This window comes from Suncus etruscus, chromosome 4 (assembly GCF_024139225.1).
Source record: "Suncus etruscus isolate mSunEtr1 chromosome 4, mSunEtr1.pri.cur, whole genome shotgun sequence".
Taxonomy (NCBI): Eukaryota; Metazoa; Chordata; class Mammalia; order Eulipotyphla; family Soricidae; genus Suncus; species Suncus etruscus.
Genome location: NC_064851.1, coordinates 56,938,287 through 56,950,271, shown reverse-complemented (window position 1 = coordinate 56,950,271; position 11,985 = coordinate 56,938,287). Strand labels below are relative to the sequence as shown.

At 34.7% G+C, this 11,985-nt stretch overlaps 1 protein-coding gene across 1 annotated transcript in view; it reads right to left on the bottom strand.

Moving 5' to 3' along the window:
- Positions 1–2,599: 2,599 nt before the first annotated feature.
- ELOVL4 (ELOVL fatty acid elongase 4) overlaps positions 2,600–11,985 on the bottom strand; it is a 31,706-nt gene continuing 22,320 nt past the window's right edge. Inside the window, exons 3-6 of the mRNA XM_049772275.1 lie at positions 11,701–11,781; positions 9,148–9,319; positions 7,995–8,122; positions 2,600–4,587 (exon numbers count right to left, since the gene is read on the bottom strand). Of these exons, the coding sequence (XP_049628232.1) occupies positions 4,333–4,587; positions 7,995–8,122; positions 9,148–9,319; positions 11,701–11,781 (636 nt within the window). The 3' untranslated portion in view covers positions 2,600–4,332. The remainder of the gene's footprint in view (positions 4,588–7,994; positions 8,123–9,147; positions 9,320–11,700; positions 11,782–11,985) is intronic.

Sequence of the window (11,985 nt, the reverse complement as noted above, 5' to 3'; positions counted from 1 at the left end):
AGAATAACTAGTACAGTGAGTAAGATCTTGCACATGGCCAAAATGGATTCCATCCCCAACATCCCATATGGTTTCCTAAACACTGCCGGGAGTGATCCCTGAGTGCAGAGCCAAGAGTAATTCCTGAGCATTGCTGGGTGAGACCAAAAAACTTATTTTCAAATAACTATCAGGTCAATCTGCAAAGCCTGTCTCTTGACTAGAGCTCAAATTTCCTCTAAATTCTTTTATCCCTCATTGTGATGCTTTATTCTGATATATGCAGATGTAATTTGAGTCAAGAAGATATCCTAGCATAGGTAACATACAAAGTTTATTATAAACTTCCCACCAGTCTTGCTTCCTAGCTTTCTAATTACTAAAGTCTTATACTTCTGTTCCTCACTCTTCACATGATTCTTAGATTAAAAGATATTATATGTCAAAACAGTAAACACTGAATAAACAATAAAAAAACATGGCTATGTAACATACTCTTACTTATTGAAAGATAAACCTTTGGAGCCAGAGTGATAGTACAGTGGGTAGGGTGTTTGCTTTGCACTCGGGGTTCCATCCCTGGCATCCCATATGGTCCCCTGAGCCTGCCTGGAGTGATTTCTGAGGGTAGAGCCTGGAGTAATCCCTGAGTACCACAGGTGTGCAAAACAAAACAAAAGATGTATCTTTGGGAAGTTAGTGAGATAGTACAGTGGGTTGTGTTGCATACAAGGTGCATCCAGGTGTATCCAGACTTTACCCAGCATTTATATGGTTCTCCAAACTCTACTAGGTGTGATCCCTGAGCACTACCAGGTGTGGCCCAAAAACATACAAAAGATGTGCCTTTTGATTCACAGTAGTACTGTTAGGAAACCAACTTCCAATTCTGGTATAATTTGCAATATTGAAAATATTGAAAATGAAGAATACTTTCTACTTCACAATTTTTACAGCAATTTTTACAGCAATTTCTAATTCCACTTTAACTTGCCTAAAATACTCAAGACTATTTGCCTAAAATACTCAAGACTGGATTCCTAAACATACCAAACTATAGTCTTGCTTCCCAAAGTCATGTTATAAATGTAGGTTTGCTGAGGGGAAGATCCCCAATTTTGTTAAGATTTTGATTTCTGGACCAGAGTGTTTGCCCTGAATGCAGCTGACCTTGGTTGAATCTTTGTCATCCCCTAAGTTTTCCAGATCCTGCCAGGAGTGATCTGTCAGTGCAGAGCCAGGAGTAATGCCTGAGCACTGCCGGTGTGACCCAAACCAAACCAACAAACCAACAACAATAAAAAAAAGAAAAAAGTTTTTTTGATTCCTGTTCAGATGCTCTGCTCCACCACATCCAGGTACTTCTACTTTGCCATTCCAGTTACCCACATTTATACCAAACTGCTACATACATCAATATGATGATTGTAAGTTTAAGACAAAAAAAAAATAAAGATGACTGTGGAGAACCTAAGCTTGATATCTTATTCTAAGGAAGGTGAGATTTGAAAGTTCTACTCTAGCATTCAACACATAATGTCTGGGTCATTGGTTTAGCTGATAGGACAGCAAAGACTTTTATCTCTTTATTTTCTTTGAGTTTAGAGAATTGCACACTTGGAACAAATTTATAAACTTAAAGTATTCCTAATAAACTAGAGAATGCTGCTATTCCATATTCTAAAATGTGTTTAATCCATCTGAAAGTAATTTTGCATACCAGAGCATATAGAGAAAGAAAAAGAGAATGACTAAAGAAATAATGCTAAAATCAAAACTAGTAATCACTGGCATCCATTAGCAAAAGTCCTCACAGAGTAAAAGGAAAAAGAAGTCATTGATTCTATTGAAAAATTCACTATTACATAATTTGTCTTTCTAGTTAATACAAATCCTTATTTTCTATGCAAGAAAATGTTAGTAACAAAGGTTTACTGAAAAATGAAAACAGGGCCAGAAAGATAGAACAGCGGTAGCACGTTTGCCTTGCAAGTGCTGACCCAGGACCAATGGTGGCTCGAATCCCAGCATCCCATATGGTCCCCTTGCCTGCCAGGAGTGATTTCTGAGCAGAGAGCCAGGCATAACCCCTGAGCATCGCCGGGTGTGGCCAAAAAAACAAACAAACAAACAAACAAAAAAACAAAAACAAAAGAAAATAAAAATGAAAACAATCCTCACTCACTAATCTTTAGGTATGAGGCATGCATGTACCAGAAAAATTATGAAAGTTATGAACAGTGGCTAGTTTTAACGTATTTTAAAATTATTCTGATAACCAAATTAATACAGATAACAAACAATAAAAGAAAGCCTACATTTTGCTTTTGGAATCAAAGAAGCACATTATTTTAAAAATTAAAGCTTATTTTGAAATGATAGATGTAGCTATAATGTAGAAGAAAATGTTATGGTTTGTGTCTGGATCCTCTTAGAAAGATAAATAATTTTTAAGATAACTAATTTTATATGAAAATAAGCCACCATAAAAAATGAGTTTACTAGAAATTTAAGAAATCAATTAGTTTTTTTTGTTTCTTTAGTAGTGTGTTGAGCAGAATTTAGAAAATTGCACAAATAAGTCTCTAATTTATATTACAATAAAATGATTAACAAAAAGTAATTTTCCCAGAGCAGTATATTTATTGTGCTGAAATCAGGTAGCAGGGAATGAATGAATAGCTTTGGGGAATCAGTACAGAATATTCACAAAGATTTTACAATTTCCTAATCAAAATACACTGAGTAGCAAAAACAATGGTATTGAATTCTCTTAGACAAAACTGTTATGTGTTTTAATTATTTTTACGACTTCATGCTTTTGGACGGCAAAGTATATAAATTTCAGATACAATAAATATTTTGCAAAATCTTCTGAAAGAGCTTGAGCATATGTTGTATGTCCTGCACACATAGTTCTGACATGTTGATATACGTTAGAATTATTCATGTTTTTCTGGTCACATTTTCTGTCTATAATGATCCCTGTGTAACATCCCCTGCAACTAAATCTAAGTAATACACAGCACAATTTCTGTCTTCCTCCTAGTGTATGTCCAGCTATTGATCAATACTGAAATTCTTCATCTTTAAAAAACAAATTTAATATTTAACAACTCTCACTTTTATTTACTTTGTGTCTTAATAAGTAACACCTTGTAATAAGCAAGCACTGAATTTCATGATCTTTAGCACCAAGGAGTCAGGAATATTGCACCGAAATAGGCTTACACTTCACATCCAGTTAACAATAAATAAGATCCTTCAACTTTGTCACAAAGAAAATATCACTTTAAATTAAATACTTTAAAAGAGAATAGTTTCACAGGAAAGTTTGGTGTATGTCATTTGTAAAAAGTAGGGGAAATACTAATGTATTAAAAAGTGAATATGAAAATTTACATTAGAAGACTCCTTGATTTTTAATTAAAATTTATTTAATTTTAAATATGTTTTTCAACAGAAGAGGTAGGTAATATTTCCACATGTGAAATAAAATCAGTAACAGCCACAAATCAGAACAAGGAAAGCCTGATAAAAATCAACATACACTCTTCTAATAGAACATAAATATAACTATTTTATGTATGTTACTAATAAAGACGTAAGTTGTTTCATGTCCCAATCAGATGACAATTTTGATTTCCATAATATTATTTCTCAAGGTAACAGGAGAATTGAAAGGCTGCCTTTTCATCACAAAAAATGTTTACCACAAGTGATTTATACTACAAGTCACAGGGACCTTTGAGTCACCAGATAAGATTTTGATGTAATTCTTTCTTATTTACACCCACACCATCATTATCAAACCTTTAAGAGTCTACAGAAATCAGTGGATTTAAAATTTTTAATTACAACAAAAAGGGTATTATTCAAACAAGAGGTGGAGAGGTTAAGACTATTCCAGTCAGGAAATGAATTCAAATGTGCAAGTTTTAAAGTACCCACATTTCTTCCTTTGAATCAGAATGTGTAAAGTAACTGATTTTAATCAGTGGCTAATCAATAATTAAAAAAATTTTTCCTAAAAATTGTGATTCTGTGATCATCAGCTGAACAGATGTCAGAGCATGCAACGAACAGATGTGAACAAAGGGAGTGTCTCCAAAGTCACATAATGATTGCTTTGGTCTAGACAACACCAAGGCTAATTTAAAAAAATGTAAAATAAAAACTTTATAAATAAAATATCTGGGCATTGTATTTAACACTTTACTCAGTCTAAAAGTTACTAATACATAGAGCACATTTGCTATTTTCTCCCCACCCCAAATTCTCATTTGTGTTTTCCCTGAAATTTTATATGAAATGGGATCTTCCTCACTGTCAACAGTTAAGGCCCAGTTCAATTTATTCTCCTTTTGCTTTTCCATTTTGCTTTTTTCCATTTTCTAACTTGCTCACACCATTTGTTGAAATACCATTCACAGCTGTTTTCCCGGTTTTCGACTTCTTCGGCTTATTATATGTCCGGACATAGAAGTTAAGAAAGAGAACTATGAAGCTGATGGCGTAGCAAATTAGAGCCCAGTGCATCCACTTGGGGAAGGGGCAGTCAGTGTAAAGAGACAGTGCTGTGTGTCCAATAGTCACGTGGAACTGAACCTAAAATACAAAACACAGGATTCACTTGTAGGAAAAGTAAGCAACGTATAGTAAGAGCACCTTAACCTACATTTGATAGATATATTTTGCCACATTGTCTAAATTTTTTTTGTCTTTTTGTTTGTTTCTTTAGGGGTCACACCGGGTGACGCTCAGGGATTCCTCCCGGTTCTGCACTCAGAAATCGCTCCTGGCAGGCTTGGGGGACCTTAGAGGACAACGGGATTCAAACCGCGGTCTGTTTGGGTCAACCGCATACAAGACAGGCGCACAGGTGCCTTAACTCTTTCGACCTGGCCCCTCGTCTGGACACTGCTCAAATGCTATACCATCAGCAGAATTCTACTGCAGGAATTAAAGCATCCTCTACCTAACCAACTGACCCCCTCAATTTCATCATCCAGTTTTGTCTGGGACTGTTTCTTTGTCAGTTTGGCTATCAGAAACTGTCTTATGCAGCTGCTGATTTAATGACAACTCAGCTTTCCAGGAGAATGTTCCTTCAGAGAAGAGGACTCTGGGGGCCTTAGCAGTGAGTAATGTTTTCTAATGAGAAGAAATATCAACTGTCTTAAAGGGAAGAATTGTAGGTACATCACTTTATTACTTGCTCTCTTCCTACATTTAGAGTGATTTTTTTTTGGGGGGGGGCCACATCCGGCAGTGCTCAGAGGTTACTCCTGGCTGTCTGCTCAGAAATAGCTCCTGGCAGGCACGGGGGACCATATGGGACACCGGGATTCGAACCAACCACCTTTGGTCCTGGATCGGCTGCTTGCAAGGCAAACACCGCTGTGCTATCTCTCCGGGCCCTAGAGTGATATTTTTAATTGTTGGCAAGTTGGCACATAAAACTTCTAAAAATAAAATAGTAACAATGGTTCATTATCTGTTTCCTAGTAAACAGCAGATAGGTAAACATGCATTTGAGTTAAAACTGACCCTTTAGGAGGCGGGAACAATAACACAGCAGAAAGGGCATTTGGCTTGCACATGGCCTTAATGAGACCAACCCAGGACGATCTGGGACTGGTCCCGGGCTGACCTGGGTTTGATTCCTGGCATCCCATACGGTCCCCTGAACTTGCCAGGAGCTATTTCTGAGCAAAACGCTAGGAGCAACTCCTGAGTAATGCTGGGCATAGCCCAAAAAACAAAGAAACAAAAAATACTATCCCTTTAAAAACTAAATAATTTGGTAAACTAAGAAAAAGCACAAAAATCCAATGTCCCTTGCATTTTGACATGATTCTCAAATTAAGAATTCTAAATTTCAGGGGCCAGAGAGATAGCACAGCGGTAGGGTGTTTGCCTAGCAAGCAACTGACCCAGGATGAATGGGGGTTCAAATCCGATATTCCAATGGTCTCCTGTTCCTGCCAGGAGCAATTTCTGAGCACAGAGCCAGGAGTAACTCCTGAGTGCCGTCAGGTGTGGCCCCAAAACAAACAAATAAACAAACAAGAACTCTAAATTTCATGGTATTAACAAAGGTGACATTTTACAAGATTGATACACATGAGAATTATCATCTTAAAATACTTGACAAAATAAACACCTATTTGGGGTGGATAATTATAAGGTCTCTCTTTTAAGATCAGTATTATTATATTAAGGATTATACTTATTATTATAATAATTTATTCTCTGTAAGTCCAAAATTATACCAGACTGGAAAACTTCAAGAGCCCAGGGGGAACCTGAAGCAATAGCACAGTGGCAGGGCATTTGCTTTTCACACGGCCAACACAGGACAGACCCTGGTCAATTCCTGGCACCCCACATGGTCCCCTGATCCTGCCAGTAGGATTTCTGAGTGCAGAGCCAGAAGTAACCCGAGTGCTGCCGGGCCGCAGGGTGTAACCCAAAAAAAAAAAGAGCTCATGGTAAAATTCAGATGTTATGACTCTGCATTTTATGATGGTTCTTAGAAGCTGCCTCACTGCCAAAGGGTGCGCATGTAATTGGGGTTGAGTATGACATCACTCAAGCAGAGTCAAATGAAGGCTCTGAAAAAATACAAATAGCTCACATGATTTCTGTCGTCTTTTCATTTCTTTGGAGCTATTTACTAATTACTCGGGGGAAAATTACATGAATGTATAGAATGTATAAACAGCTTACACAACACTGACTGGAGATACTTCCTGTAGCCTTTTAGTTACAAATAAATCCTTTACACCCAGCAATCCCCAAATGTTGTGAGTCCTGTTTGGTTAGCCAACTGTTTAGCAACTTAAAGCAGAGTCAGATAATATTTCCAAATGTGATTGCATTGATAATATGGTGTACATACTATGATTAAAGCCAATTATAATAAATTCCAAGGTCTGAAAAATAGCTCCTAGATTTGATTCAGAAATCCAGTTTGATTACTAGGTTTGAGCATACTTTAAATGTGGCACTACTGCTACTAAAAGTCCTCATAATATGTGTCTTAAAATTATTCTGGCCTGAAGACTGGTATATGAAAATAACTAGCTTTGCTCTCTAAGAACATGTACTGGAAAATTAAGTGTCCCCTGGTCTGTATTCCCCTCCTTTAAATCACTGCATCTTTAGCTTGATTCTTTTGCTTCAATTTTTTATATTTTTAATAAACAGAAGAGATTAAAAAGAACTATAAAATCAAATATAAAAAAGAAAATTCAAGAAAGGACATAATAAATAGAATAATACAATGAGAGGAAAAAGTTATACTATTTTTCTAGTCATAGGATTCTATGTGGTATATTTGTGGTATGCTAGGGTTATTTAATTTTTTTCGGTTTTTGGGTCACACCCGGCAGTGCTCAGGGTTTTTTTCTGGCTCCGTGCTCAGAAATCACTCCTGGCAGGCACAGGGAACCATATGGGATGCCGGGATTCGGACCAATAACCTTCTGCATGAAAGGTAAATGCCTTACCTCCATGCTATCTCTCCGGCCCCGTTAAGGTTATTTTTTAAAGAAAATTTTAATTGTTTAAAAGAATTTAAAAGAATAATTTTGATAAAGAAAAAGGCTGAGTATGGTCATATATATATAAAATATAATATATTATATATATAAAATACAAGTGCCTTGATATGTAGGTTGATAAACAGATTATCTCAAAACCAAGAAGTCTTAACTCCCACAAATGAAGCAAGTAAACAATGTAATAAAAACTGTCAAAATGTCACCTATAATGAATAAATTTAGCAGTTTCAGTGTTACAGCAGAAAAAACTTTATTTTCATTTCACTTTTTTATTTTAAGGCTATACATGGTTGTGTTCAGGGCATACTCCTGAATCAGCACTCAGGGACCACTCCTAGCAAAATAGGGTGCCAGAGATCAAAACCAAGGTCAACTGAGTGTAAGATAAGTACCCTTTCCACTGCACTATTGCTCCAGCCCCCACAATTTTAGAAGCATTTGACTCACCAGCTGCAGCATAGTCAGGTATCGTTTCCACCAAAGATACTTCTGAATCTTTGGACCAAGAGCAGCCAACGCATAGTACGAGTACATGATCACATGAATGAAGGCATTCAACTGGGCTCCAAAAAATGCTTTAGCGGGAAGAGACAATGACAAGATACAGAAAATATGTCATGTAATAAACCAATTTGAACATAAACTAGTCAATGTAACTTTTTTTTTCATGTAACTTTCCAACATTTAATCTTTAGTACAAATTGGGGAGTTGTAATGTAGTAGTTGTACTATGTTAATGTTTTCGCTTGCAGATATGTTTAGTTTAGATGTTATCATATAGATAGATATGATTTTCTTAAAAAGCAAAAACTCTCAAGGTCACGTTTTCAAATGGAGTGTTCTACTAGCTTAATATGTAAATAATGACTACCATACTTTTCATTCTATTATTCTTGGACAAAAGGTCATGAAATACATTGAGTGCATAAGCAGATATATAAATGTCTCATGACTGCTTTTAAATGTAATGAAATACATATCTATATAAAACTTAGTAAGTTTCAACATAGATTTAGTACTGTGCTACCATACTGAATAAAAGGTTTTTATATAATTTTAAAAGGAAATACTCCAAAAGTAACATGTTCCCTGGTTCTTCACTAGAGAAATATTATGTTTCCAGCTTGGTGATATTATGAATGTTCATCAATCTACAGATACCTGAGAAGAAGCTAGAGACAGAACTTGACCAAAGTGTAAACTTGGATCCCTTTTAATATTAAGCAGTATTTTATGCAATTTCCTCTGAGTAAGAATCAACAAGTTCATTTAAACCTATTTTTGAATGGGAGTGAGTCTGGACTAAAGATGAAGCCTTCAGACAGAGGAGTTACATTCTGGTATTCTTCAGATCAGATCTATTAAAACAGTTCCATATTAAAATATTATTTGCTACATTTAAATTACCTGCTTATATCTGGGACAATATTTTAGATCATAAAAAAATCATACACTTAAATAAACTGAAGCTTTACTGCCTTCAAATTTTTTAAAAATAAAATCAACATCTAAATAACTATGAAAATAGATTATAAATATAAATAATGATCCAGTATATTTACTCAATTTTACACATTCTTATGCTTCTAAAATTGCTCACCTTGTCCTCCTGCAACCCATTTAATTCCAATCCACCACAAAGTAAACATGGTACAGTGGTGATACACATGAAGAAAAGAAACTTGATTGTTTTTCTTCCTCAAGATAAAGAACACTGTGTCCAAGTATTCAATTCCTTTAGATACAAAGTACCACCACAGAGCAGCAGCTATCTGTTTAAAGCAAATTATAAAGAGTGACTACCACATTACAAAATACACCAATGCATAAATCTTACTTTTGTCCAGGTAAAGTGAAACCTAGGCATCTATCAAAGTAGAAATTTGGGAGAGTCCAATGTTTTGAGTACTCAGTATCAACAACTTATAGAAAAATATCAGCCCACTATACAGCTGAATGCCACAAAGAACCAGAATGCTACATACAAAGATATTAAACTACATTGCTATTTTTCAATTTTCTAGAGAAACTGAGACATTTACTTTCTAATGTCCCATACTGCCTCTATATTATATTCAGATATTCTTACAAGTAGGTTGTTTTTGTTGTTGTTGTTTGTTTGGGTTTTTTGTTTTTGTTTGTTTGTTTGTTTGTTTTTGGGTCACACCCGGCAGCGCTCAGGGGTTACTCCTGGCTCTGTGCTCAGAAATTGCTCCTGGTTCGGGGATGCCGATATTCAAACCACTGTTACTGGGTTGGCTGCGTCTAAGGCAAACACTCTACCCCTGTGCTATCTCCCTGGCCCCAAGCAGGTTTGTTTGTATAGCAAATGTTAGACTTCTGATCTCCATTAGATCTTCTCTCTCTAGCTTTATTTAAAATACGCATAAATAACCAGTAATAGCAATTTTACTAAGTTAAATTAATAAAATGAAACAAACAAATACAACCAAAAATTCCTAGGACATAAATATTCCATAAATTTCTATGAATAACTGTTTCTTTTCCTCGACTCATGTAAAAACAGCAGATGGTACAGAAAGATTACACTGCAGCTTAAGATTAAGGATCCAAGTATCCAGTGAGAGGTGACCTTTGCACAAATGCTTTAAAATATTTCATGATTCCTAATTCATGGTAAACTAATTTCAGCTTTTCTATGTCAAATATTTCTATGGTATGTGTCCTATGCACAAATAACAAAGAAGGTGATGTGTAACTAAGTTATTTCTAAATCTTCATGAGTCAAGAATTAACAATTAAATTATAGAGCAAATCAAATTCCGAGGTTCATTCAGATTAGAGTGTTTTAGAGTTGATATTTGATATACATTTGTTGAGTGAATAAAACCAACATTGCAATGAAAAGGTATCATAAATCATCTAATGGGGAAATGAAGATAGTGGCATAAAATAAGTACATAAAGTAAGTACATCAATTTGATTTATTGTTGTCTTGGAATTACATCCATAAGTGTAAGGTTCAAGGATTATTCCTGGCAGTGCTCAAAAGACTGGGCTGGTTGTATGCAAGGAAAGCACCCTACATACTATACTATCTCTCGAGACCCTATTCAATTTATATCTTAATTGATATTAATATTGATCAGCCCCAATGTCATATATATTTTTGCTAAGGCAATTTTACATATTGCTTTACATACACATTACACATTATAATATAATGCATATATGCATCTTATAAATTTTTGTTTATATTTACTTTTGGTACCACACCCAGCAATATTCAGGGTTTATTCTTGGATCTGCATTCAGGAACACTCCTGGCAGTACTCAGGAGACTATAGGGTATCAGGGACCAAACCTGGATCAGCTGAGTGCAAAGCAAGCACCACTCTACATGTTGTATTAATGCTCTGGCCATGTTTTATATATTTTTTGTTTTATAATTTTTAATATGAACTATATCATTCAAAAATAGTTCTTTTGAATAAGATTCCTATTTCTTCCACTGAAAAGGATAATTTTATTAATAATAATAGTAATTTTAATACATATGACTGAAATTATTATTAAAAGTATATTTTCTGGGGGCCAGAGTGATTACAGCAGGTAGGGCACTTGCCTTGCACACAGTCAAGTCTCGTTCAATTCTAGCATTGAATATAATCCCCAAGCCCACCAGGAATGATTCTGAGAACAAAACCAGGAGTAAGATGTGAGCACCACCAGGTGTGGTCCAAAGCTAAACAAAGAAAGATTATTTTCTGCAAAAACCATAAAAATTGAGTTTGTTCTTATACAAATTTTGCAACATTTAATTTACTAAACATTACATAGATCATAAAACATACTGTCTTCAGACTTTTGCAACAAATATATTTCTTGACCAGATACAACAAAGTCTAAAATATTACTTTATAGCAAACATGGAACTTTCTAAATTCGCATTTACACCAAGTGACAAGATATCATAAGTATGAAAACATATTTTCATTTATGTGCCTTTAAACAAAGCTTTACTGACTCAGAAACTTACATACTTTTACAATTATATTAAAGTAATACAGAACTTTATTTAATACAGAACTTTAAATATAAATTTAGTTTGCAAATTGATAATTTTTTAATAAATTTTACTATTGCCTTTGATAAATTATATACTGATAAACAGCATTTTTAATGTACTTACCCTAACTTCATGAACATTATCAGAATAATCCACAGTCTGGCAAATGTAACTATATCCTGCATTATAAGATCCCATGAATAACTGTGGGGAAAATAAAATAGTATTTAAAGATTAGTAACTAATGCATTAAAAATAAATGAAACCTTTCAAAACATTTTAAAAAGCAATATTGTGTAAAATTTATTAGATGTATTTTAAAAACCTAATTTGTTGAGCTTAATAACATTCTCAATTTTTGTAATATTAAATCTAAATTTAAAACCATAGGTAACTTTTAGAAAACAT